Here is a 21287-nt window from a genome sequence, read left to right on the forward strand (position 1 = left end):
CCTGGGGTCACCGCCAACCTAGGGAGCGGCTCCTCCTGAAGGCCTCTGCTCATTCTCCATGCCCTTTGTTCCAGGGTCTACCATATACCTGCAGAGAGACCTGGAAGGCTACTGTTACCACACCTGGTGCAGCCAGGACTGCGTGGTCAAGCGAGACGTGGGCCAGGACTGTCCCTCCACCGCACAGCCCCCCACGCTGACTTCCTCCCCCTCCCCGTCCTCCCTGTCCCCATCATCTACTTCGTCCCCCACCTCTCCGCCTGTCCTCTGGTGCCACGATGTGATTCCCCCGAGAAGAGTAAGTGGGGGACGGGGTCCAGGCCGGGCAGAGCCTTCTTTGCAGTTGGGCCTCAGCTCAAGGCTCCGTGAGCGCCACTGGTCCGCAGCTGGCTGGGTCCACTGAGTGGCAGTCTTGCTGTGGGATGGGCGCAGGCCTCCGTGGACTGCGTGCTTGGCTGTCCAGGACCGAGGGCCCTCAGGCTCAAACCCTGAGGGCAGGAGGGCAGCACGGGTGTGGGGGCCCAGGGCGGGAGGGGTGACCCCTCCAGTCACAGCGGCGTGGGACTGGAGTCACGGCCAGCACTTCCTGGCTACCCACACAGTACCCAGGTTGCAGAGGCCAGGGGTGCCCGAGGCAAGGATGTGACCTGCAGTCCTCTTTGTCCTGCAGAAAGGAGAGACTTGGGCCATGGCCAACTGTGTCCAGGCCACCTGCGAGGAGAACGGCACCGTCTCCTTGAGCCCACACAAGTGCCCGGAGATAGAAGCGCCCCAGTGTGCCAACGGCTACCCAGCCCTGAAGGTGGACGACAAGGGTGGCTGTTGCCAGCACTACCAGTGCCAGTGTGAGCTGAGGGCTCAGCTGGGTGGGCCCGGGTGGAGGGAGATCGGACGCCAGGATGGACTTCCCATTACAGAGGCAGGGATAAGTGGAGCTGAGTCTCTGTGGAGCTCCACTGAGCCCGGAGCGGCTGGGCCAGTCTGGTGTGTGGGGGGTGACACCCGGGCCTCCCCGGGCTGCCGGGGAAGTGCAGGGCTGACCGTGTGCATCCCAGGGGCAGAGGGTCCAGCGCTCTGTGTGGCAGTGGTGGAGGGCTGGGCATGCTGGTGCATGGCGGCCCAGGGCCTTGGTGCCTGCTGTGAATGCCGTTGTGCGCAGGCGTGTGCAGCGGCTGGGGAGACCCCCATTACATCACGTTCGACGGGACGTACTACACCTTCCTGGACAACTGCACCTATGTGCTGATGCAGCAGATTCTGCCCGTGTTCGGTCACCTGCGGGTGCTGGTGGACAACTACTTCTGTGACACCAAGGACCAGGTCTCCTGCCCGCAGTCCATCATCGTCGAGTACCACCGGGACCGCGTGGTGCTCACCCGCCGGCCGGAGGGCGGGGTCATGACCAACCAGGTGAGTACCCACCCCAGAGTGTGGGCGTGGGGAGGGCGTGGGGAGGGCGTGGGGGGGAGGAGCATGGGAGGGGTGGGGGAGTGCGGGGACTCACCCACCATCCTCACCCCTGCCTGCCAACTGTGTCATCTGGATCCAGATCCTGTTCAACGGTGAGGTGGTCAACCCTGGCTTCCAGAAGAACGGCATTGCCGTCTCCCGTGTGGGCATCAAGATGTATGTGACCATCCCGGAGATTGGCGTCCAGGTCATGTTCTCCGGCCTCATCTTCTCAGTGGAGGTGCCGTTCGACACGTTCGCCAACAACACCGAGGGCCAGTGTGGTGAGTGGCGGCCTGGTCTGGCTCGGGCCTGCCAGGCACGGGCTGAGCCTGCAGCTGCTTCCGGCCAAGCACACCGAGGGGACAGCTCTCCGGGTGTGGGGACCCTGTGTCCCCTGGCTTCTCTGGGAACACAGAGCTCAGGGAAGGCGCCTGGGTAGAACCTGCCCAGAGGTCAGGCCAGGCTCTCCAGATGGGCCGTTGGGCCATGGGCATGGGTCTGGCTCTGCTGTCCAGCCTGTGTCCTCCAGCTGCGCAGAGGTCAGGCCAGGCTCTCAGGACAGGCCTGTGGGCCTGTGGGGTGTGGGTCTGGTTCTGCTGTCCAGCCCGTGTCCTCCAGCTCTCTGAACCTCATCTCACTCCCAGGCACCTGCACCAATGACCAGAAGGATGAGTGCCGCCTGCCCGGAGGCCCCGTGGCCAGCTCCTGCTCCGACATGGCCAGACACTGGAAGGTGAACATCCCTGGCCAGCCCTTCTGCTCTGGGCCTCCGCCCTCACCCACCCCAGCTGTGCCCACGACCCCACCGACCCGGTGTCCACCATCACCAATCTGCCAGCTCATCCTGGGCAAGTAAGACTTGGTGTGAGGGTGGGTGGGCAGCAGCCTTTCTAGCCGCCAAGCCCAGCACTGTGGGTCCTCAGAGGGTCCTTCCACAGGAGGACACCTGCCTCATGCAGAGTCCTGAGTGATGCCCTCAGGTCTGCCGGCAGAGTGGTCAATGCTGGACAGCCAGCATGAGGGGCTGGCTATGGCCAGGCCACTTGGGCCCTGCGCCTTCCCAGCCTCCTCTCCTCCCAAGGGCCCTGGGGTGGGAGGTGTGTGCAGGAGGAAGGGTGAGCTGGCTGGACTGCTCCCTGGCACACACCGGGGCAGCAGACAGATCTCCAGGCACAGGCTGACAGGCTGAACCTGGCCTCCAGTGGAGTGGTCCCCCAGGGGAATGTCTCAGGTCTGGAAGCCACCACTGGCCGGAGGCCAGGGAAGTGGCCGAGACGCCTTCACCAGCACTGCCCTCTGGCCTGCAGGGTCTTCCAGCACTGCCACGCCATGGTCCCCCCACAGCCGTTCTATGAAGGCTGCGTCTTTGACCACTGCCACATGACGGGCACAGAGGTGCAGTGCTCCAGCCTGGAGCTGTATGCGTCCCTCTGCGCCTCCTTCGGCCTGTGCACTGAGTGGAGGAGCCAGACCAACGGCTCGTGTTGTGAGTGCCCAGCTGGCTGGCTCCCCGTCCTCAGTGTTGAGGGAAGAATCAGTGGGCAGACATCTGGGTGACCTCCCCGGGGGCGGTGGCTGACCCGGGACAGGGGGAAAGCAAGGTACTCCACTGGGGTGCACCAGGCCCTGGGAGGTGGGCACAGGGGGTCTGTGGGGGGCAGGGTTGATTCTGAATGGCATCCAGGCCCACAGGAGCCCGGGACATGGGCTCAGGTCAGCTTCTCTGCTGCCCCCTCTCCTCCCTGCAGCTCTCTCCTGCCCTGCCAACACCGTGTACCAGCCCTGCGGTCCATCCAATGTCAGCTACTGCCAAGGACCCGACAGCGCCAACATCTGGTACGGGGCAGGTCCTAGAGCTCCCCCCCCCTCCCCGCCCAGAGCCACACAGAGAGCTTAGGCCAGGGCCCTGCTGGCCTGGCGTGAGGCACAGAGACCCCTGCTGACCGCCCTCCACTGCAGGGCCCTCCCGGAAGCCGGCCCCTTCACGGAAGGCTGCTTCTGCCCCGACGGCATGACGTTCTTCAGCAGCGATGTCCCCGTCTGTGTGTCCTCACAGTGCCACGGTATGTCTGTGGGCTGGGCTGGGCTGGGGACTGGGGGTCAAGAGATGGTTCTTCTCTGGCTCCGCACATGGGTCCTGCCCATTCCTGTGGCTGCCCAGTGATCCGACTGCTTTCTCTGCAGTGTGCCTGGGGCCCCGTGGGGAGCTGGTGCAGGTGAGTGCCAGGGCAGGTGCAGGGGAGGCATCTGCCCCACCCCAGCCTGGGCTGGGCTCTCTGGGTGTCCCAAGAGGCTCAGATCAGGGCCCTGGTGGGGGGGGGGTACTGTGAAAGGACCTGCAGGCCCTATGCCCTCCCAAGGACCCCTGCCCAGTCCTCTGCCCTGTGGGAGCACAGGACCCCGTGGGGTGGTGGGGTGCCCCCTCCCCTAGGTCTGCCCTCACTTGCGGGCGGGCCAGTCCTCAGCCCCCATCTGCCCTTGGGCCAAACAGCTGGCCAACCACGGGCCGAGCTCACCCCTCCTCCCTGCAGGCTGGCCGCTCGGTCAGTGTTGGCTGCCAGGAGTACACCTGTGAGGGCTCAACACTGGCCCTGACCTGCAGCAGGAGGCCCTGCCCGCTGCCCCCAGCGTGCCGGGTGCCGGGCTTTGTGCCCGTGCCGGCTGCTCTGAAAGCTGGCCAGTGCTGCCCGGAGTTCCACTGTGGTGAGTCCGGGAGGGCTGACGTCCGGGGAGGGACACAGGCGCCCTGCTCAGACCCCGGCTCTGCTCACCCGGCTGAGGAAGGCACAGGTGGTCGCTGTCCCCTTCCTGGCTTCTGTGCGCAGCTTGGGCCTGCTGCAGCCCAGCTAGAGGCCAGGGCAGGCGTCCTCTGAGTGTGGGGCTGGCCTCGGACGCTCCTGGAGACCCCCGGGGGGTCAGTTCCCTTGTCTGGGGTGGGAGCCAGTGCAGAGGGGCCCAGCTCCTGACTCCTCCCCACCACAGCCTGCAACTCCAGCTACTGCCCCGAGCCCCCGGCCTGCCCAGAGGGGGCCGTGCCGATCGTGACCTATGAGGAGGGGGCCTGCTGCCCCAGCCAAGACTGCAGTGAGTGGGGCATGGTGGGCACTGTGGGCGGGGAGCCGAGGCCTGGGACTTCCCACGGCACAGTCCGGACCAGTGCTGGCCAGGGCTCTGCTCGGATGAGGCAGCAGGCCTCCCCTGGGCCCAGCAGGCTGGGGAGGGGGAGGGGCGGTGGGGAGGGGAGGCCAGCCCGTGGCCGGTGCGGCAGCGTGTGTGTTTCCTGACAGGTTGGCAAGTCTGCAATGTCAACGGGACCCTGTACGAGGTAAGAGCCACGGCCCACAGCCCCCGCGGCGGCAGGACCCAGCTCCCCATCCTGGGCTCCCACCAGCCCCAAAGGCTGCGGAGGCACAGCCATGGCTCCTGCCCAGTGTTGGGCCTGGCTGGGCCTCTGTACCAGGAAGTGGCACCAGGGTGCCTGCGAGGGAGCAGGTTGGGCTGCTGGTCAGGTCATGTTCTGGCCGGTGGGGAGACAGGATGGCCGGGCCAAGCTCGCTAACCCCAGGTCTGATCCTCTGCAGCCAGGCACCACCATCTCCTCCAGCCTCTGTGAGACGTGCAGGTGTGAGGCTCGCAGCGGCTCCCTTGTGGACACCGCAGTGGTCAGCTGTGAGAAACAGAACTGCTACACCCGCTGCCCCTTGGTGAGTGGTTGTCCCGCCTCTCCCCCGGCCCTGGGGTGGCCAGCCCCAGCTCAGGTGGCCTGTTGTCCCCCACAGGGCTTTGAGTATCAGGCCCTCAGCGGGCAGTGCTGCGGGCTCTGCGTGCACAGCTACTGTGTAGTCAACTCCAGCAGCCATGATGCCCGTCTCTTCCACGTGAGCAGTCACCATCACGGGGCGGGCAGGGGTCACCATGGGGGATGGCGGAGGGGATGGCAGGTGTGGACCCCAGGCCTCTGCTCTGGCCAAGCCACCACAGCCCCTCTCCCCACTCAGGGAAGGCCTGGCATCTTTCTGCGGGGGTGGAGTGGGCAACGCAGGCCCAGAGCCTGCAGGCCCAGAGCTGGGCTGAGCTGGCAAGGCCCTGGCACATTGGGGCTGCTTAAGGGGACAGCCACTCACTGGTGGCCGGGCCCCCTTCCAGGCAGGTGAGACCTGGACGGAGCCTGGGAACCACTGTGTGACTCACAGCTGTGAGCGGAACGGGGACAGCCTGGAGGTGGTGACAAAGGTGGAGTGCTCGCTCAACTGCTCTCAGGTGAGTCCTGGGCCTTCCGCCAAGGGCATCGCCTGGAGTGGGGCGCGGAATGCGGTCGGCCCCTGGGAGCTGGCAGGGTGTTCAGCGGTTGGGGGGGAGGGGAGGAGGGAGGGCTGGCCCACTCCCGGACCGCGTCTCTATTTCCCCCTTCCTGGGGCTGCCAAGTGGCATTTCCCGCACTAATGACAGATCCTTGTTGGCACAGGACAAAGACCACAAGGATCCGCCCACCTGCCCCCCGGCACACAATGGTGAGTGACGAAGTCTGCTGGGCAGGGCACCCTCCAGCCGGGGGGGGGGCAGGAAATGGTCAGGCGGGTGCTGAACGCTGCCCACCTTCTGTGTCCCTCCCCAGGGTCTACCTGTGCCGTGCACCACAGGGAGGAGAGCATCCAGCAGGATGGCTGCAGGGGCTCTGTGCGCGCCTCCTACTGCCAAGGGGTCTGCGGGGACTCCATGTCCATGTAGGTGGCTCTGGGCGGCCAGCAGAGGCGGACTGACCGCGGGGGTGGTCAGAGGGGCAGGTGGCAGGCTTGGGGCCAGGCAGGGAGTAGGGCTGAGGCCACCCAAGGAGCCCTAGTGGCCAGTTACTCGACCACACCAGTGCTGTGCCCGGGGCCATGCCTGCGTTGCAATCAGTGCCACTGCTGGCGGCACCGCCCACCTCACTCTGGGATGCGGTGCAGCTGGGGGCCTGTCCAGCCTGGGACCCGGGCAGTCACAGCAGGCTGGAACTGGCCGAAGACAACACAGGAGTGAGCCTCAGCAGCTGTACGGGCCAGGGGTGAGGTGGTCTGGGCCTGGCATGGCACCAGCTCACGGGGACAGGCCAGGCAGGGCAGCTGCTGGGCAGCGCGGTGGACTTAGACGCCCAGCCAGGGCCTGGCGCTGAGCATCTCTGCCCACAGGTACTCCCTGGAGGCCAACACGGTGGAGCACAGGTGCCAGTGCTGCCAGGAACTCCGGACCTCTCAGCGCAACGCGACCCTGCACTGCCCGGATGGCTCCAGCCGGGTCTTCAGCTACACCCAGGTGGACGAGTGCGGCTGCCTGCACCAGCGGTGCCAAGAGCTGGGTGGCACCAGCCATTCAGGGATGTCAGAGCTGTCGGGGTCTGAGTTCAAGTCCAAGAGCAAGGAGAGCAGAGGGCAAAGCTAGGCATCAGAGAGCAGGAACCAGGAGGAGGGGCCCAGGCCTCCCCAGTAAGCCACCAGTGCCACCCCTGCCCTGCCTGGACACAGCCAGGAGAGCAAACGGCTTCCATGTCCTCCACATCCTGGGGCCCCAGCTCGGAGGCCGCCGCCTCCTCCTCCTCCTCCTCCTGCTCCTGCTCCTCCTCCTCCTCCTCCTCCTCCTCCTCCTCCTCCTCGGGAGGTCTGTCTTTGCGCATGGAATCCTGGCTCACCGTCTGCTGGGAGCCTGGGCCATGAGGCCACTTTGGCTGGTGGGCCAGCCTGCCCCCAGCAAGGATTTCAGCCTCAGCACACGCGTGACAGTCACACAGACATGGGGCCTGGCTGCTCAGCCTCACGGTGCCTCCGTTTCAGGAAATGGTCCGTGTCTCTCACAAGTAAACTTACAGCATTTTGCAATCAGTGGACTGTGCTTTTTTTTTTTTTTCCCCCCAAACTTATCCACAGATCCAGGAGCTGGGTGGGGACCGTTCTAGGCCAGGGAAGGAAGTCATACCACGGGCTGCCAGCCAGGGCCTGGGCAGTGCAGTGGGCCGCCTGGGGGAGCCCCACAGCCTCCCTCTGCTGGAGGGGGTGGCCACGCTCCTGGGGCAGGCCTGACCCTGGGGGACTGTCCCAAAAAGCAGCAGGCACTCTGCAGAGCCCTTCCAAGGCACGGGTGCCGCTCAGTCGACCATGAGGGATGGAGAAAAAGAGTGAGATAGCAGGTGAATGAATGAGTGAATGAATAAGTGAGTGAAGGAACAAGTAAATGAGTGAGTCAGTGAGTGACTGTGTGGACTGATGAGGGAGGGAGGGGCTGAGTGGATGGACGGGTGAATGAGGAATAAGTGGGCGAGCACGTCGGGTTTGGGTTCTCCCCAGCATGTCTAGGCCATGCGAACCAGCCGGCTGAGGTGCTCTGACCGGCGGCCCCAGCACACCCGGACCTGAAGGGGCTCTGGCTCCAGGCACCCGGATCCGGGACACTTCTACTTTCCCACTGCACACTGGGGTACCTGTGTGGGCTGCCTGTGCACGCACCCTCACGGGTGGGGGCTCGCAGCCTGTGTCCTCTGCTTGGAGTGAGTGATTTTCCTGACCTTGATGTTCATTCCCTCAAACACACACTGCCTCAGTTTCCCTCAGGCCCAGCGCGGAAGAGTCCGCCAGAGGTGCTTCCTGAGTCTGCCACAAGGTGGCGCAGGGCCAGTTCCTGCATCGCCCTGGCTGTCCTGGCCCGGAGCTGTCATTCGGCCCTTCACTTGCTTGCTGGCTCACTCACTCGTTCTTCCGCATACTTATTATTCCCTCCTTCCCTCACGTACACGTTCTTCGCTGGCTTGCTCGTCACTCATTTATTCTGGGGCCTTCTTGGGTCCCTGGAGGCCAGGGCCATAGCAGAACTGAGACCCTGACAATGAGAGGCACAACAAGGGCCCCGGGGCAGGGGAGGCCTTGGGGAAGGTGACGGCCCTTCACAGTTCACCCTGCACATGCCCCGGGTTTACCTGGAGGACCAGGACTCTGCCAACCCATCGGCTCCATCCCACGGTCATCTGGGACTGGAGTCTCCTCACGCGCCTCAAGCATACAGAGGCCCCAGTAGCTCAGGACACATTGCGCCAGACCCACTGAGCTTCTAGATCCTAGTTCTGACCCTGCAGCAGGCAAGGGCGGGCTGCTCACATGGTGACTGGCCTGGTAGGTCCTGCAGGGAAGGGGCTGGGGCGCTGGGTTCCACCCAGGGCCCGAGGCCTCCTCCTATCGCCATGCCTGACCTCTGTCCACTCCTGGGAGCAGCAGGCCTCAGGCTGACTTCGGGGACTGACGCCTGCCTGTGGCCGGCAGGGGTGGGGCCTCCCCCATGTGACCCTTGACCCTTGGTCGCAGGCAGGAAGCACGGCGGGTGAGCCTGGCTAACCGGGCACGTCTGTGCTGGCCTCACAGCAGCTCCTGGGGCCCTGGCTGAGGGAGGATCCTCCCCCAGGGGGGATCAGGTGTCCCACAAGGTCACCTCTTCCTCTCCAAGTAGGGTCACCCTGAAGTGGCTAATCCCCCCAGCCCCGCCCAGGCCCCAGCTGCCACCACACCACGTCCCTGCCTGGAACCCAAGGGCTCACTGGCAGGAAGTAACTGGATAGCTGGCCCCGGGCCGGGCGGCGCCCTCCCTGGCACTCCTGCCACCCCAGCTGGGTTATGCAAGGCTCTGTTTCTGGAAAGAGCCTGGGAGCTGCTCATGGCCACCAATGCCTTAGTGATGTAGCTGCTCCCCGCTCTTGACATGGGAGGGGAAAGATGGTCCCGCGGCACCCGGGGACATGACGAAGAGCTACAAGCTTGAGTTGGAGGTCAACGCTGGAGACAGCTCCTCCCAGATAAAGGCCCAGGGCTCCCGGAGATGAGGGGTGGGCTTCTGGGGAGCTGTGGGCCCCCAGGACAGACGCAGCCCACTGCCTCTGCCTGACCTCTCACTCAGCAAGGGGCTTAGCCATGGTGAGAACTCACCTGGGGCAGGGAGCTCAGAGCCTGGGCCCCGGGGCCCCGTGGACACCCTGGAGACAGGGCAGGCCAGGAGGGGCTCTTTCAGCTTAGCTGGCAGGAGGGAGGCAGAGAAAAGCTTGGAGGAGAGTGTGGTCACAGGTGGGCACCAGGTGTGGGTGGGGGCCCCCAGGCCAGGGCAGCCGTGGGGACCTGCTGTGATCCCGAAGGGAGGCCTTCCACAGGCACGCAGAGTGGGGACATGGCTGGGGGAGATGGCTGGTGTGGCAAGTGTGAGATCCTGTACTCAAATCCCTACGACAGGCAAGGCAAAGGGTTCTGGCCAAGAGCTTGGAGATGGGGCGGCAGGGAAAGGAGTCGAGAATGTGTGTAGCCACACCAGCCACGGCGCGCTCTCACCTGGATGAAAGCCACTTGGCACCTGAATCCTACCGGGGCTGGAGCCCCTGAGCCCCAAGGCCACTCTGAGTCAGCCCCTGGATGGGGAGTGCTGAGCCCTGAGCTCGACAGGCCCTGGACAGGTCACAGGTGATGCAGCAGCCACACGCCCTGCCGCCCTCCTCCCAGATACACATCGTGCAGCCCCCGGCCAGGCCCCAGGCCTGGGCCAAGCTCAGCCCTACCTAAACTCCATGCAGGAGGAGGTGGGGCCTCAGAGGCCTTAGAAGACCAGCTGCAGAGCGGGGACTAGAAACCTGGAGTGCTGCCAGAAGAGACCCCACTACCCAGCCCCTCCCCAGCCCTCTCCCAGTGCCTCCCCCAGCCCCCTGCGCTCAATCGTAGGAGGCTCAGCCTGGCCTAGTAGATGCAGGTGGCTTCGTGTCATGGGCCCACGGGGACAGCCTGCATACAGGAAACCCTAGGGCTGGACCCAGGTGGCGGGACCGGCCCTGGGCCCCTGGCACCACTCCCTGTGGACTGGTGCCCACCCAGGGTGGGACACAGCCACTTGTCCAGGACATGGTCGGAAACTGTCCTCGGCCCACTCCCCCCACGGGGTCCCCACGGGCTCACAGCCTTCACTGGAGCTCTGTAGCAGCAGCAGTTTTCCAAAGTCATCTTCTGCTCACTGTGTGTGTGTGTGTGTGTGTGTGTGTGTGCATGTGTGTGTGTGTGTGTGTGAGAGACAGACAGACAGACAGACAGACAGACAGACACACACACACACACACACACACACACACACACACACACACACACACACACTGTGGCTCCCTGGCTTGATGGAGCTTGTGCACATGGGCTCACCAGGCAGGCCCTAGTTGCCCCTCTGCTCCTGGGCACATGGGTCCCGTGTGGCTTCCCCTGAGGGGCTCCGGCAGGGGCTCTGAGCTAAGTGTCTTGTGGAGCTCGGCTGCTTCCCCAGAGGCTCGCCTGAGCAGAGCTGTGTGGGGAATCCGCCCCACGCCCCCTGCGCCCCCGTGCCCACACACCTCTGGCAGGTTCCTCTGTGCCTCAGTGTTCTGGTCCTGAAGGACAGGTCAGCCCCGCTGACGGCTGGCCCCGCGCCCCTGGAGTGTGGACTCACCACCGTGTTCCTCACTGCTGTCCTAGCATTGACAGATTCCCTGGCGTGAGGAGACGCAGCAGAGGTCCTCAGAGCCAGACCCCAGGGACGAGAAGACAGCTGGGGGTGATCAGGGTTGAGGGGGTCAGGCCTGGGCCTGTCCTCTGTGAGGACGCCACAGGAGCTCTGTCCCCTCCCCCAGGACTGGGGTGTCTCCCGGGCTGACCCAGCCATCTCGGGGGCCTGTTGCCAGCGAGGCAGGCTCGGTGGGGACCAGCCCCAGGACCCGGGCATGGATGTGCAGCTGCGGTCAGTACCAGGTTCCTCTCCCAGCACGGGGCCCTGGGGACCAGAGGCCACAGGCCCCTCTGCAAACCCAGCGCAGCGCTGAGTCAACAGCAGTTCCTGGAGGGAAGGGAGGGCTTGTTTGTCCGCAGACGCTTGGCATCTCCGAGCCCGGCCAGGACACCGTGGCCCTGCTCCTATTTACTCTCTCTTGTGCTATCTAATCCTGAGCAAATGTGGCGGCCGGGGGCTGCCTCTCCCCAGGCTCCAGGGTTCCTGCCCTGCATCCGCACCGGCCCTGCACCACCACCGAGAGCCAAGGCCCTGGACCTGTGTGATGTGTGAGCACGGGCACCACGTGGACAGCAGTCAGTGTGGGGGCCAGACCCCTGGAGCATCTGCCCAGGGCCTGGCGGGGCCAGGGGCCTTGGCCCCCTTCCCGCCCCAGGCGGACCCTGCCGAGAGGCAGGGCAGCTTCCCCGTCTCCCCTCTGTGCAGATCTGGGCCAGGCTACTGTGCTGGCCCTCTCTGACGGGCCGTTCTCGAAGCCACAGCCATCACAGAGTCCTGAGCAACTCTGTTGATGGGATGTCCAATTTACAGGAAAGTTGAGAAAACAGAGCCGAGCCCCCAGGCGCCTCCCCCAGGCTCTGCCAGCCTGCACTTGGCTGTGTGGGTCACTGTTGGCACTCGCTGTCTTCTGAACAATGGCACAGAGGAAATATGGGCGCATGTCCCTGGAAAAGGGCTGGAGTCACACCAGCAGAGTCCTCGTGAACGGGACCCGGAAGCCAGCTTGAGCGCTCCTGCCCTGGCGGCTGTCAGAGCGGCTCCCTTCTGGCCAGGTCCTTCCAGGCCTCCAGTCACGGGAGCGCATGCCTTTGCCTTCGTCTTCTTGTTCCTCAATGCCAGCCTCTGCGAGGGGCGCAGGCACGTGTGGGCAGGTCTGTCCAGAGGGACGTGACGCTGATGGAGCCACAAGTACGGACAGGCCCCCGCCCCCGCCCCGGCAGAACCTCAGAACCAGCTTCGCCAGGGTAGAATCCTGCTGTTGTGATGAGAAAGCTGTTAGCATCAATCCAATTGTAGATAACAGTTGAGAAGCAGCAACCACCCAAGGCCTAACAAGACACTCCATCTTCCCATCCACAGTGGCGTTCTGTGGCCTGTGGTCTCCTCCTTGTGGCCTGTGGTCTCACCCTTGGTGGCACATGGTCTTACTTTGCACTTCCTCCCCTAGTAGTACATTGGTTAGTTCCCCTCCTCCACAGGCCAGAAAGTGTGGAAAGACCATCCTGGATAAACACTGTGTACACTGCTCAACTTGTCAGGTGAAGCCAGGGGTCTGACACAAGTCTCACCGCCTAGGGGGTGTGGCCCGCCTGGCTGTATGATCCACGGAGTCCTGGGGAGGGGACTTCAGCTGGGGACAGCCACTCCGACAACCGTGCATGGGATTAGAAGGCCAGGCCTGCCTGGGAAGAGCTGGCCTCGGGCGCCTCAGCACAGCCAGTGCAAATCAGGGAGCACAAGGAGAAGGGCCCCAGCTTCTGGTCACCATTATCCTAAGACAGGCAAATCCCTGATTTCTGAGGCCAACACAAAGAGCAACGAGCGTGGCTCATTCAAAGGAACAAAATGGACAGAAATAATCTTGAACAAGTCCTACTAGACCAGGACTCAAAAACAACAATCGTCAGTAAGTTCTCAGAGCCAAGGAAAACACTGAGAAAGAGCAAGAAGAAATCCACAAAATAATACATGTACAGAGTGCGCCAACAGACAGGGAGAAACCATCAGAAAGAAGAAGACAAAGAACCAAACATAAATGCTGGAACTAGACAGCACAAGAGCCCCATACCTGAGATGAGATGTCGGTAGAGCAGTGCAAAGGTCGCAGTGAGAAGGACGAGCGCTCCGCAGATGGGAACACAGGGCAATTAAAATACTGCAGTCTGACCAGAAGAAAGGGAAAAGGGCGGGCAAGCGTGAGTGGACATGCTCATCAGGTGCCTCGAGAACACGTGCACACAAGGAGAGTCCTAGAGGACAGAAAGGGACGGGAAATGATTCGGACACGAGAACCAAAACTTCCTCCACACAGTCGGGAAGCAGGGAACAAACTCTGAGTAGAATAAACCCATGGATGTTAACGCTCGCGGACACATGCTGTGTAAAGTTCTGGGAGACACAGCACAGGAGATCTTGAAGGAAGAAGCTGTCTTCTGGCCACGCAGAGCCTGGAGGGTGGAAAGGCAAGGCAGGGGGTCTATTTAAACCAAGAAAAGAAACCTGCGCTCCACAACTTGAACACCTCGCAAAGTCGCCCTTTAAAAATTAGGGAGAAGCCAAGACTTCCTCCCATAAACAAAAGCTGAGGGTCCATTGCGAGAGCCCTGCTCTAGGAGAAATGCTACAGGAGTCAGTCCTCTGGGTGGAATAAAGGCTCACCAGACATTAGCTCAAGCTGGACGGAGAAATAAACATATCCAGTGCCACTAAATGCGTGAGCAAATACAAAAGCTGAGATTACCGTAATTTTGCTTTGTAACTCCACTTTTACTCTCCACAGGTTTTGAAAGGCAAGTACATAAACATAATTATAAATCCATCCTATTGGGTACAAGGTTACAAAAACATAAGCTGTGAGCAAAGCCTTAGGGATATTGATGGATAGACTCGTGTGTGTTTGAAGTCAAGTTGGTATCAACCCACAGTGGGCTGCCCTGTCTTTAGAACGTAATACGTCATCATAAACACCCAGCGAGCATCCACAAATGGAGAAGGAATCAAAATCTGTCACTTCAAAAATTCAGCTCAACACAAAAGAAGACTGGGACAGAAGGACAGAGGAAGGACTGGAGCTGCTAGAAGACACAGACAGCATGGCGGATTGCAGCGCTGAGTCCGTTCTGTTGAAAGAAGGAATGTGTTTTGAGATGCAGCACAGCGTGGCCTCAGGCTACGATCCTCCAGCCTCAGCCCCCCGGCCCTGGGAGTCTCAGGTGAGCACCACACCGTGCTGGGCTCCAAAGACAGAGTCTGAAAGCAGCACAACAGACATGACTCGCCAGGCCCACCAGTTCTCAAGAAGGCCCGCTGCATCCTTACCAGGAACGGAGGAGGCCGGAAAGCGTCCTTATCCGTAGTTGCTCTAAATTCTCCAGTGAACAGAGAAGGACGACATGGCTGAAAATAACAACAAAAACGCCACCTGAGCAGGATGCGGTGGCTCACTCTGGTAATACTAGCTACTCAGGAGGCTGAGATCGGAGGATCACAGTTAAAGCCAGCTTGGGCACTGAAGTCCGAGAGACTCTCATCTCGTTAACCACCAGAAAACCGGAAGTGGGGCTGTGGCTCAAAGGGTGGGTGGTGGTCTAGAGCTGAAGAGCTCAGGGACAGCGCCCAGGCCCAGAGTTCAAGCCCAAGACTGACAAAAACAAACAAATACAAACATGACCTAAGGCTATGCAACAGGAGAGGAAGGAGCAGCTTATGAGGGGCCCTCTGTAAAATTAAGAATGTTACAAGTGGCAGAAGGCGAGGGATACAGAGTAACAATCATAACCAAAAACAGAGCTGGCATGTATCAGTCAAAACAAGACAGACAAAGGTGACAAGAGATGGAGAGATACCACGTATGGACACATGAGTCAATTCAACACGTGCACCAAACCACAGAGCCCCCAATGTAACAGATACTGACAGAATTAAGAGAGCTGTGGATCATTCTCCAGTCCCAACTGAAGGCACTGACTCCACCCTTTCAGCAGTAGAATAAGGAGACAGAAGATCAGCACAACAACAGACACTCTAAGCCAGCTAGACCTAACCTACGCACACAGAATGGCCCACACAGCAGGATGCCATCTCTCCCCAGGGTACATGGCACCTGTACCCTGCTCCCCCCCCAGCCACTCCAGTCCTGACCTCTGCAAGGGGCCTTGGGCCACCCTTACCCCAGGACCTTGGCACCTCCGGGCCTCTCTGGTATGGCAGTTTCCTGACCTGCAGAGGGCAACCCCGGTGTCCCACCTGCCCGCACAGAGCCATCATCTGCCCTCAGGTCCTGGGAGCCCCGTTTCTGTCCCCGAGGGCCCCCAGGGCCTGGTGGTCACAAACTTTGAAGGCAGGATACCATTGTCCTTGTCAGGCCCCTGCCCAGTGCAGCTAGAGAGAAAAGGAGAGAGGGAGAGAGGAAGGGAGAGAGGGAGGGAAGGGGGAGAGAGAGAAAGAGAGAGAGGGAAAGAGAGGGAGGGAGGAAGCAAGAAAGAACGAGAGGGAGAGAGGAGAGGGGAGAGAGAAAGGAAGGCAGGAGAAAGAGGAAGAAGGATGAAGGGAGGAAGAGAGAGGGGAAGAAAATGAGAACAGAGAGAGAAAGAGAAAGGGAGGGGGAGGCAGGGAGAGGGAGGGAAAGAGGGAGAGAGAAAGAGACAGGGAGAGGAGAGAGGGTCCAGAAGGAGGGCTGCAGCCTTGGGGACAGGCGGGGCGGGACCTAGGGTATTGGAGGGGCAGGGGAAGGTCAGTCTCCCACAGCCCGGGGTCAGGCTGAGCCCTGGTCACAGCCAGGGCAGTTCAGGGAGCCAAGCTCCTGGGGGAGGTGATGGATTTGCTCACTTCTAATTGCTGCTCCCGCCAGGCCCCCGCCCCTACCAGCAGGGTCCGTGGATGGACTGGCTGAGGTCCCCTGGAGACCACGGAGACCTGGAAAACTCCTTAAGCCCCAGACCCTCACTCCTGCAGGGCCAGCCTACTGCAGGCTGTGTAGGGCCCTGGAGCCTCTGTCCAGGCCGGGCCAGATCAGCCCCACGTAGCCCAGGACAGTTCCCTTTGCTCGGCCTGGCCCAGGTTCATCGGCTGGGATGAGGGACCTGCCCCGGCTGGCCAGGTTCCCGGAAGGGACACACCCGCCCCCCAGGGAAGCCGCTGACCACGGCTCCCGAGCCCCAGTCTCGGCTTCCAGGTCCCTCAACTGTGAAGAGGCCAGCTCCCCAGCGGGCTGAGCAAACAGGCTGGGCTGTGGTGCATCCGGGATGTCACAACAGAGGCCACCCCTCAGCCGCAGCCAGCCAGCCGCCACAGGGCCCAGCCGGAGGAAAGGGCCAGGACAAAGGCAGAACTGGGATTGTGGCTGTCCTGACCTCTACTCATGGTGTGTCCCCTCCACCTATCGTCTTGGGTGGGGCAGGAGTTACAGACAATAAGCGCTGCCGGCTCTGACCCGCAGCCACGCAGCTGGACATGGCTGGCCTCCTCAGAGGCTCTGCAGCCATCGCTGGGCAGTGGACAGGCTCGCCGTGGTGGGCCCTGCCTGCCCAGCCTGTGAGTGCATAGCAGCCTAGGAGAGAGCTCCAGCACAAAGCCCCGACGCCAGGACCAGCCGGGCAGGTCCCTCCCTTCAGATGCCCCCAGACCTCCGGAGCCCCTCCAGTCATGCTGTTTGCCAGTGGGCCAGCTGTCAAGAGAACTCGGAGGTCCCTAATGCCCCAGATCTGAGCCTTTCGACTTGGGGAATGGCAGACTTGGCGAGGAGCCATCGGGCTGGCCCCGGCCTGAGCCGTGGGTGGCATTTGGAGTAAAGGTTGGAGGCCATGCTGAGATCTAGCCCAGCCGGGGCCCTTCTCAGGCCCCTGTGCGGGAACCCAGGGCCCCACCGCAGGCCCGGACACAGGTCCACCTGGGACAAGGCTGAGAGGCGGGGTCTGGTCCAGGCCCTGTCCCAGGGCCTGGGAACTGCGGGCAGTCTGTGGGCTCATCAGTCATGTCAGGTGACCACCCGCCCAGTGTGTGGAAAGCCTGGTGAGATTATTCTTGTGGCGCAGTCCACGTGTACACCGAGCCCCTCGTGCCGGGCCGGCACTCCACCCAGGCCAGCAAGTCACCACGCTCACTGTGTTGTGCAACCACACTCCCACCGCCAGCACTTTCGCCTTTCCCACACGGAAGCGCAGAGTCCCTCCCTGGCCTTTGCCCCCCCTCTTCCCCCCCCCCCCCCCCCCCCCGGCCTCCAGGAGCTGCGTCCTGGAGGGCGGTCCTTGGGCGACTGGCGGGAGGGTGAACTCAGCGTAGTGTTTTAGCATGGATGAGAAGCTCCTCCTTTTTAAAGTCCCTGTATTGTTCTACTGTTTGTTTGTCCATCCACCCAGGACCTGGGTGTTTCTGTGGCCTGTGCTGTGGATGACCCACGGCCCATTCTTTGGTGCACCCACTACACGCACCTGTTGTCTTCCCCCCCACAGAACCAGGGTCCCAGGGTTGTCCTCCCAGCACTTGCTGTTTGCAGGGTGTTTTTTGATGTTGTTTGCTTGTTTCTAAATATCAGGCAGCCTGCTAACTAAGAAGACTTTTAGAGCCAGGTGCAGGGGCTCGGTGCAGGGGCTCGTTACTCAGGTGGCTGAGATTGGGAAGACGGGGGCTCAAGGCCAGCCAGGCAAAGTTCCTGAGACCCCATCTCAACCAGTGAGACACTGAATGTGGTGCTGGCACGTCTGTCATGTCCGCTATGAGGGAGCATAAACAGGCAGTCAAGGCCCAGGCCCTCAGGCCCAAAGGTGAGACCTAAATGAAGAATAACGGAAGCAGAAGGACCGGAGCAGGGCTCAGGGTCAAAGCGCCGTCCAGCAGGTGCCAGGCCAGACGGCAGGGGATCTGCTCTTTCCACGGCCATTCCGCATCTGTGACTGTGTAGTCAGACTAGGGTGGTGGCCCAGGGAAGGGCGTCATGTGGGGCTTCACTGCAGCCCCTGAGGGACCCAAGGCAGTCTGCTGGGCTGGCGCCAGATGTGCACCCACCACCCCTACTGTACCCACCACACACTGCCCTTCCACTGCCCCTCCACTGCCCCCTCCACTGCCCCTCCACTGCTCCTTTCCACTGCCCCCCTACTGTCCACCCTCCACTGCTCCCTCCACTACTCCCTCCACTTCCCCCTCCACTATCCCCCTCCACTACCCCCTCCACTTCCCCCTTCACAGCCCCCTCCACTATCCCCTCCACTACCCCTCCACTACCCCTCCACTATCCCCTTCCACTACCCCTCCACTGCCCCCTCCACTACCCCTTCCACTGCCCCCTTCACAGCCCCCTCCACTGCCCCCTCCACTATCCCCTCCACTACCCCTCCACTATCCCCTTCCACTACCCCTCCACTGCCCCCTCCACTACCCCTTCCACTGCCCCTTCCACTGCCCCCTCCAGAGCCCCCTCCACTGCTCTTCTCCACTGCCTTTCCACTTCCCCCTCCACTATCCCCTCCACTGCCCCCTCCACTGCCCCCTCCACTGCCCCCTCCACTGCCCCCTCCACTACCCCCTCCACTATCCCCTCCACTATCCCCTCCACTGCCCCCTCCACTACCCCTCCACTATCCCCCTCCACTACCCCCTCCACTACCCCCTCTACTGCTCCTCTCCACTGCCCCTACCATTGCCCCCTCCACTACCCCTCCACTATCCCCTTCCACTACCCCCTCCACTGCCTCCTCCACTGCCTCCCCTCCACTGTCCACCCTCCACTGCCCCCCACTGCCTCCCCTCCACTGCCCCCCTCCACTGTCCCCTCCACTGCCCCTCCACTGCCCCACGCCCATTGTGCCCTCCATCTGGATCCATCTGGGGTTTTGTCACTGCCTCCACTCCCACATGGCACGACTCTGGGACACCACCTCGAGGCTCTCAGCACCCCCCACACCGCTCTGCCCACAAACTGTGTGTGAAGGCCGCGCTCTGCCTAGGTCACCCTGCGCCCGATGGGAGGACTGACCGCCCTGGACGGCCGGGAGCCCCAGTGAGGCCAGGCCACCACAGCCCCCACCTGCACTCCAGCCTTCGTGCAGGCCATTCGCCTGGGTCTGGGCTTGACAAGCTGGCCTGGGAGGGAGATGGAGGCTGCAAGGGCCGGGCCCGGGAGCCCCTGGCCTGCCTCGCCCAGGGCAGCCACTGGGCCTCAGCCTCCTCTTGAGCTTGAACCTGGCAACAGAAAGGAGCCCCGAGGCCTGCCAGGGTCTGTGAGGCGTTCTGGTCCAGTGGACGCCCCCAGAACCACAGACGCCCACCCTGCTGCACGGCTGAGGCTTACTCCAAAATGAGCAGAGCTGTGAGCCCAGCCTCACAGCCCGGCCGGGCCCTGGGGATGGTCATCTCCTGGGGCTAGCACAGGTCAAGGCCCTCCCCACCCAGCTCCCACGGCTGGTGAGGGTGGGGTGGTCGGAGACGGGCCCAGGTCCTTGCACCCAGCGAGGCCGGCTCCACCCAGCCTGGGCAGCAGGCCCCGCCCCGCCTGTTTTCTCCCAGTTCTCAGAAGCTGCAGGGGGCCGGGGGGCGGGGGGGGGGCGGGGGGCGTCCTGTCCAGGGTTGCCACAAATCCTTCCTCATCCAGATCTCTTTCCTGCTGCAGCCCCTCCCCAAGAGCAAACACACGTGGCTGCCCGGGGAGTGGACAGTGCCCCTCGTGGCCTGGGAGCTGGGCACAGGGCCAGGGTGTTCTGCTACATAAGCCCAGGCCCCCAGGGAGACAGCGCCTTGCCCCGCTCCCTCTTTGCCTGTCCGCTGTGCCGCCCCCAGGATGGGCGCCAGGAGTGGGAGCCAGGTGCTGGCATGGGCCCTCATGGCCCTGCTTGTGGTGAGGCCAGCAGGTAAGGCCAAGGCCCCCACCCTCCTGATGCCGTCCCCCAGGTCGGGCGGCTTCTCGGGGGTCCTCTCCAGCCAGGTCCCAGCGGCCACCAGCCTTATCGCCCCATGGGCTCTTGGCCTGTGCCCCATGCAGGGGCTCCCACAGTGGCCTGCATAGAAACCAGGCTAGAATGGGGGAGTCAGAGAGAAGGTGGGTCCCCCAACTTCAACCTAAGGCCCTTGAGGGGCCGCTCAACCTTAGGAAGGGACAAGAACAGGCGACACTGAGAGGACTCTAGGAGTCTCTCTGGGTCTGAGCGGTCGTCTGTAGTAACCCGCCCTGCCACCCACGCTGGGAGCACAGCCCACGGAGCAGTCCTCATGCCCCCACCCCAGGAGGAAGCCATGGCCTCAGGTCATGAGGTGGAGCTGAGGCAGACAGGTGAGGTGCCCAGTGCGGCAGTGCAAACCCGGGCCGACGTGGGGTTGGTCCAGCGTCCGCGGGCTGCTCTGCAGAAAGCCACAGTGCTAAAATGATCAACAGCTCCGGGGGCGGCAGACACATGGCAGGGCTCACAGTAAGCAGGCTGGGCCGGCCCAGAGTCCTGGTGGCTGTGGAGGGCACAGCCCCTATATCCTGCTCTCTCCTGGGCTGTAGGTCTGGGCAAGTGGGATCTCAGCCCCAGGCTCTCTTACCTATGAAACAGGCAAAGGTGTCTCCCTCCCTCCCTCCCTCCCTCCCTCGGGGGTCAGAGCTGGGGAGGGTCTGCACAGCCCCTGAGGGGCCTGGGGAAAGCCACGCGGGCCTGGCTTGTTTCCATCTGAGCTCCTCCTGTGGCCGGAGGGCTGGGCTGCCCAGTAAGTCACCTTGCTCTCCGTTCATTTGGCTCCTGGGATGGGGGTCTTACTTCTACCTGTGGCTGGGGTCCTAGGCCACCCCATCAGGACGTATCAGGTGGGAGATGGGAAGCGTAGAACACACGGGTGTGGTGGGATGGCCGCTGGCCAGCATTGCTATGGACAAGTGATGCTGACCAGGAACTGTCGCCCAGGAGGGCTTGTCCTGAGCGGGGCCTGAGACTCGGGAGGCGCCATGTGACCTGTGGGGTCTCCGGGATCCCTCACCCCCACAGGTGAACCAGGGGAGGACAGCGGGAGCGGCTGGGCTTCTGGGAATTCAGCCAGCGGGGCTCTGGGAAGGGCCAGGACTGTCATTCCCAAATGTCTGGGGAAGTTCACCAGGAAGCTGAGCCGCCGTGGTGCTGCACAAGCAGCCGGCCGTGTGCAGCTCTGACTTCTAGGACGGGGGACAGGGTCCCTTGTGTAAACCTGGTCCTGCCTGAGCCTCAGGCTGGGCCACCATGGTCAGGCTGTGGAGACAGCCTGGACAGTCCAGACCATCCTGGACAGCCATGCCTGTGCCAAGAGCCACCCTGCCCGAATTCACGGTTCCAGTCAAGGCTGGCCCTGTACCCAGGCTGCTAAGTCACGCCCGG

The 21287-nt window shown here is 62.8% G+C and overlaps 2 protein-coding genes across 2 annotated transcripts in view; both read left to right on the forward strand.

Annotated features, from left to right (window-relative positions):
• Positions 1-7075, forward strand: part of Muc5ac (mucin 5AC, oligomeric mucus/gel-forming) — a 32205-nt gene extending 25130 nt beyond the window's left edge. The window contains exons 37-54 of the mRNA XM_090348618.1: positions 75-298; positions 671-845; positions 1160-1410; positions 1550-1733; positions 2097-2304; positions 2760-2938; positions 3201-3288; positions 3412-3515; positions 3637-3668; positions 3984-4155; positions 4435-4536; positions 4740-4777; positions 5034-5156; positions 5232-5330; positions 5599-5712; positions 5918-5963; positions 6068-6176; positions 6621-7075. Of these exons, the coding sequence (XP_090204744.1) occupies positions 75-298; positions 671-845; positions 1160-1410; positions 1550-1733; positions 2097-2304; positions 2760-2938; positions 3201-3288; positions 3412-3515; positions 3637-3668; positions 3984-4155; positions 4435-4536; positions 4740-4777; positions 5034-5156; positions 5232-5330; positions 5599-5712; positions 5918-5963; positions 6068-6176; positions 6621-6870 (2498 nt within the window). The 3' untranslated portion in view covers positions 6871-7075. The remainder of the gene's footprint in view (positions 1-74; positions 299-670; positions 846-1159; positions 1411-1549; positions 1734-2096; positions 2305-2759; positions 2939-3200; positions 3289-3411; positions 3516-3636; positions 3669-3983; positions 4156-4434; positions 4537-4739; positions 4778-5033; positions 5157-5231; positions 5331-5598; positions 5713-5917; positions 5964-6067; positions 6177-6620) is intronic.
• An 11854-nt stretch (positions 7076-18929) lies between these two features.
• Muc5b (mucin 5B, oligomeric mucus/gel-forming) overlaps positions 18930-21287 on the forward strand; it is a 32773-nt gene continuing 30415 nt past the window's right edge. The window contains exons 1-2 of the mRNA XM_090348619.1: positions 18930-18967; positions 19744-19814. Of these exons, the coding sequence (XP_090204745.1) occupies positions 18930-18967; positions 19744-19814 (109 nt within the window). The remainder of the gene's footprint in view (positions 18968-19743; positions 19815-21287) is intronic.

Source organism: Megascapheus bottae, chromosome 16, assembly GCF_031878675.1.
Source record: "Megascapheus bottae isolate mThoBot1 chromosome 16, mThoBot2.hap1, whole genome shotgun sequence".
Lineage (NCBI taxonomy): Eukaryota > Metazoa > Chordata > Mammalia > Rodentia > Geomyidae > Megascapheus > Megascapheus bottae.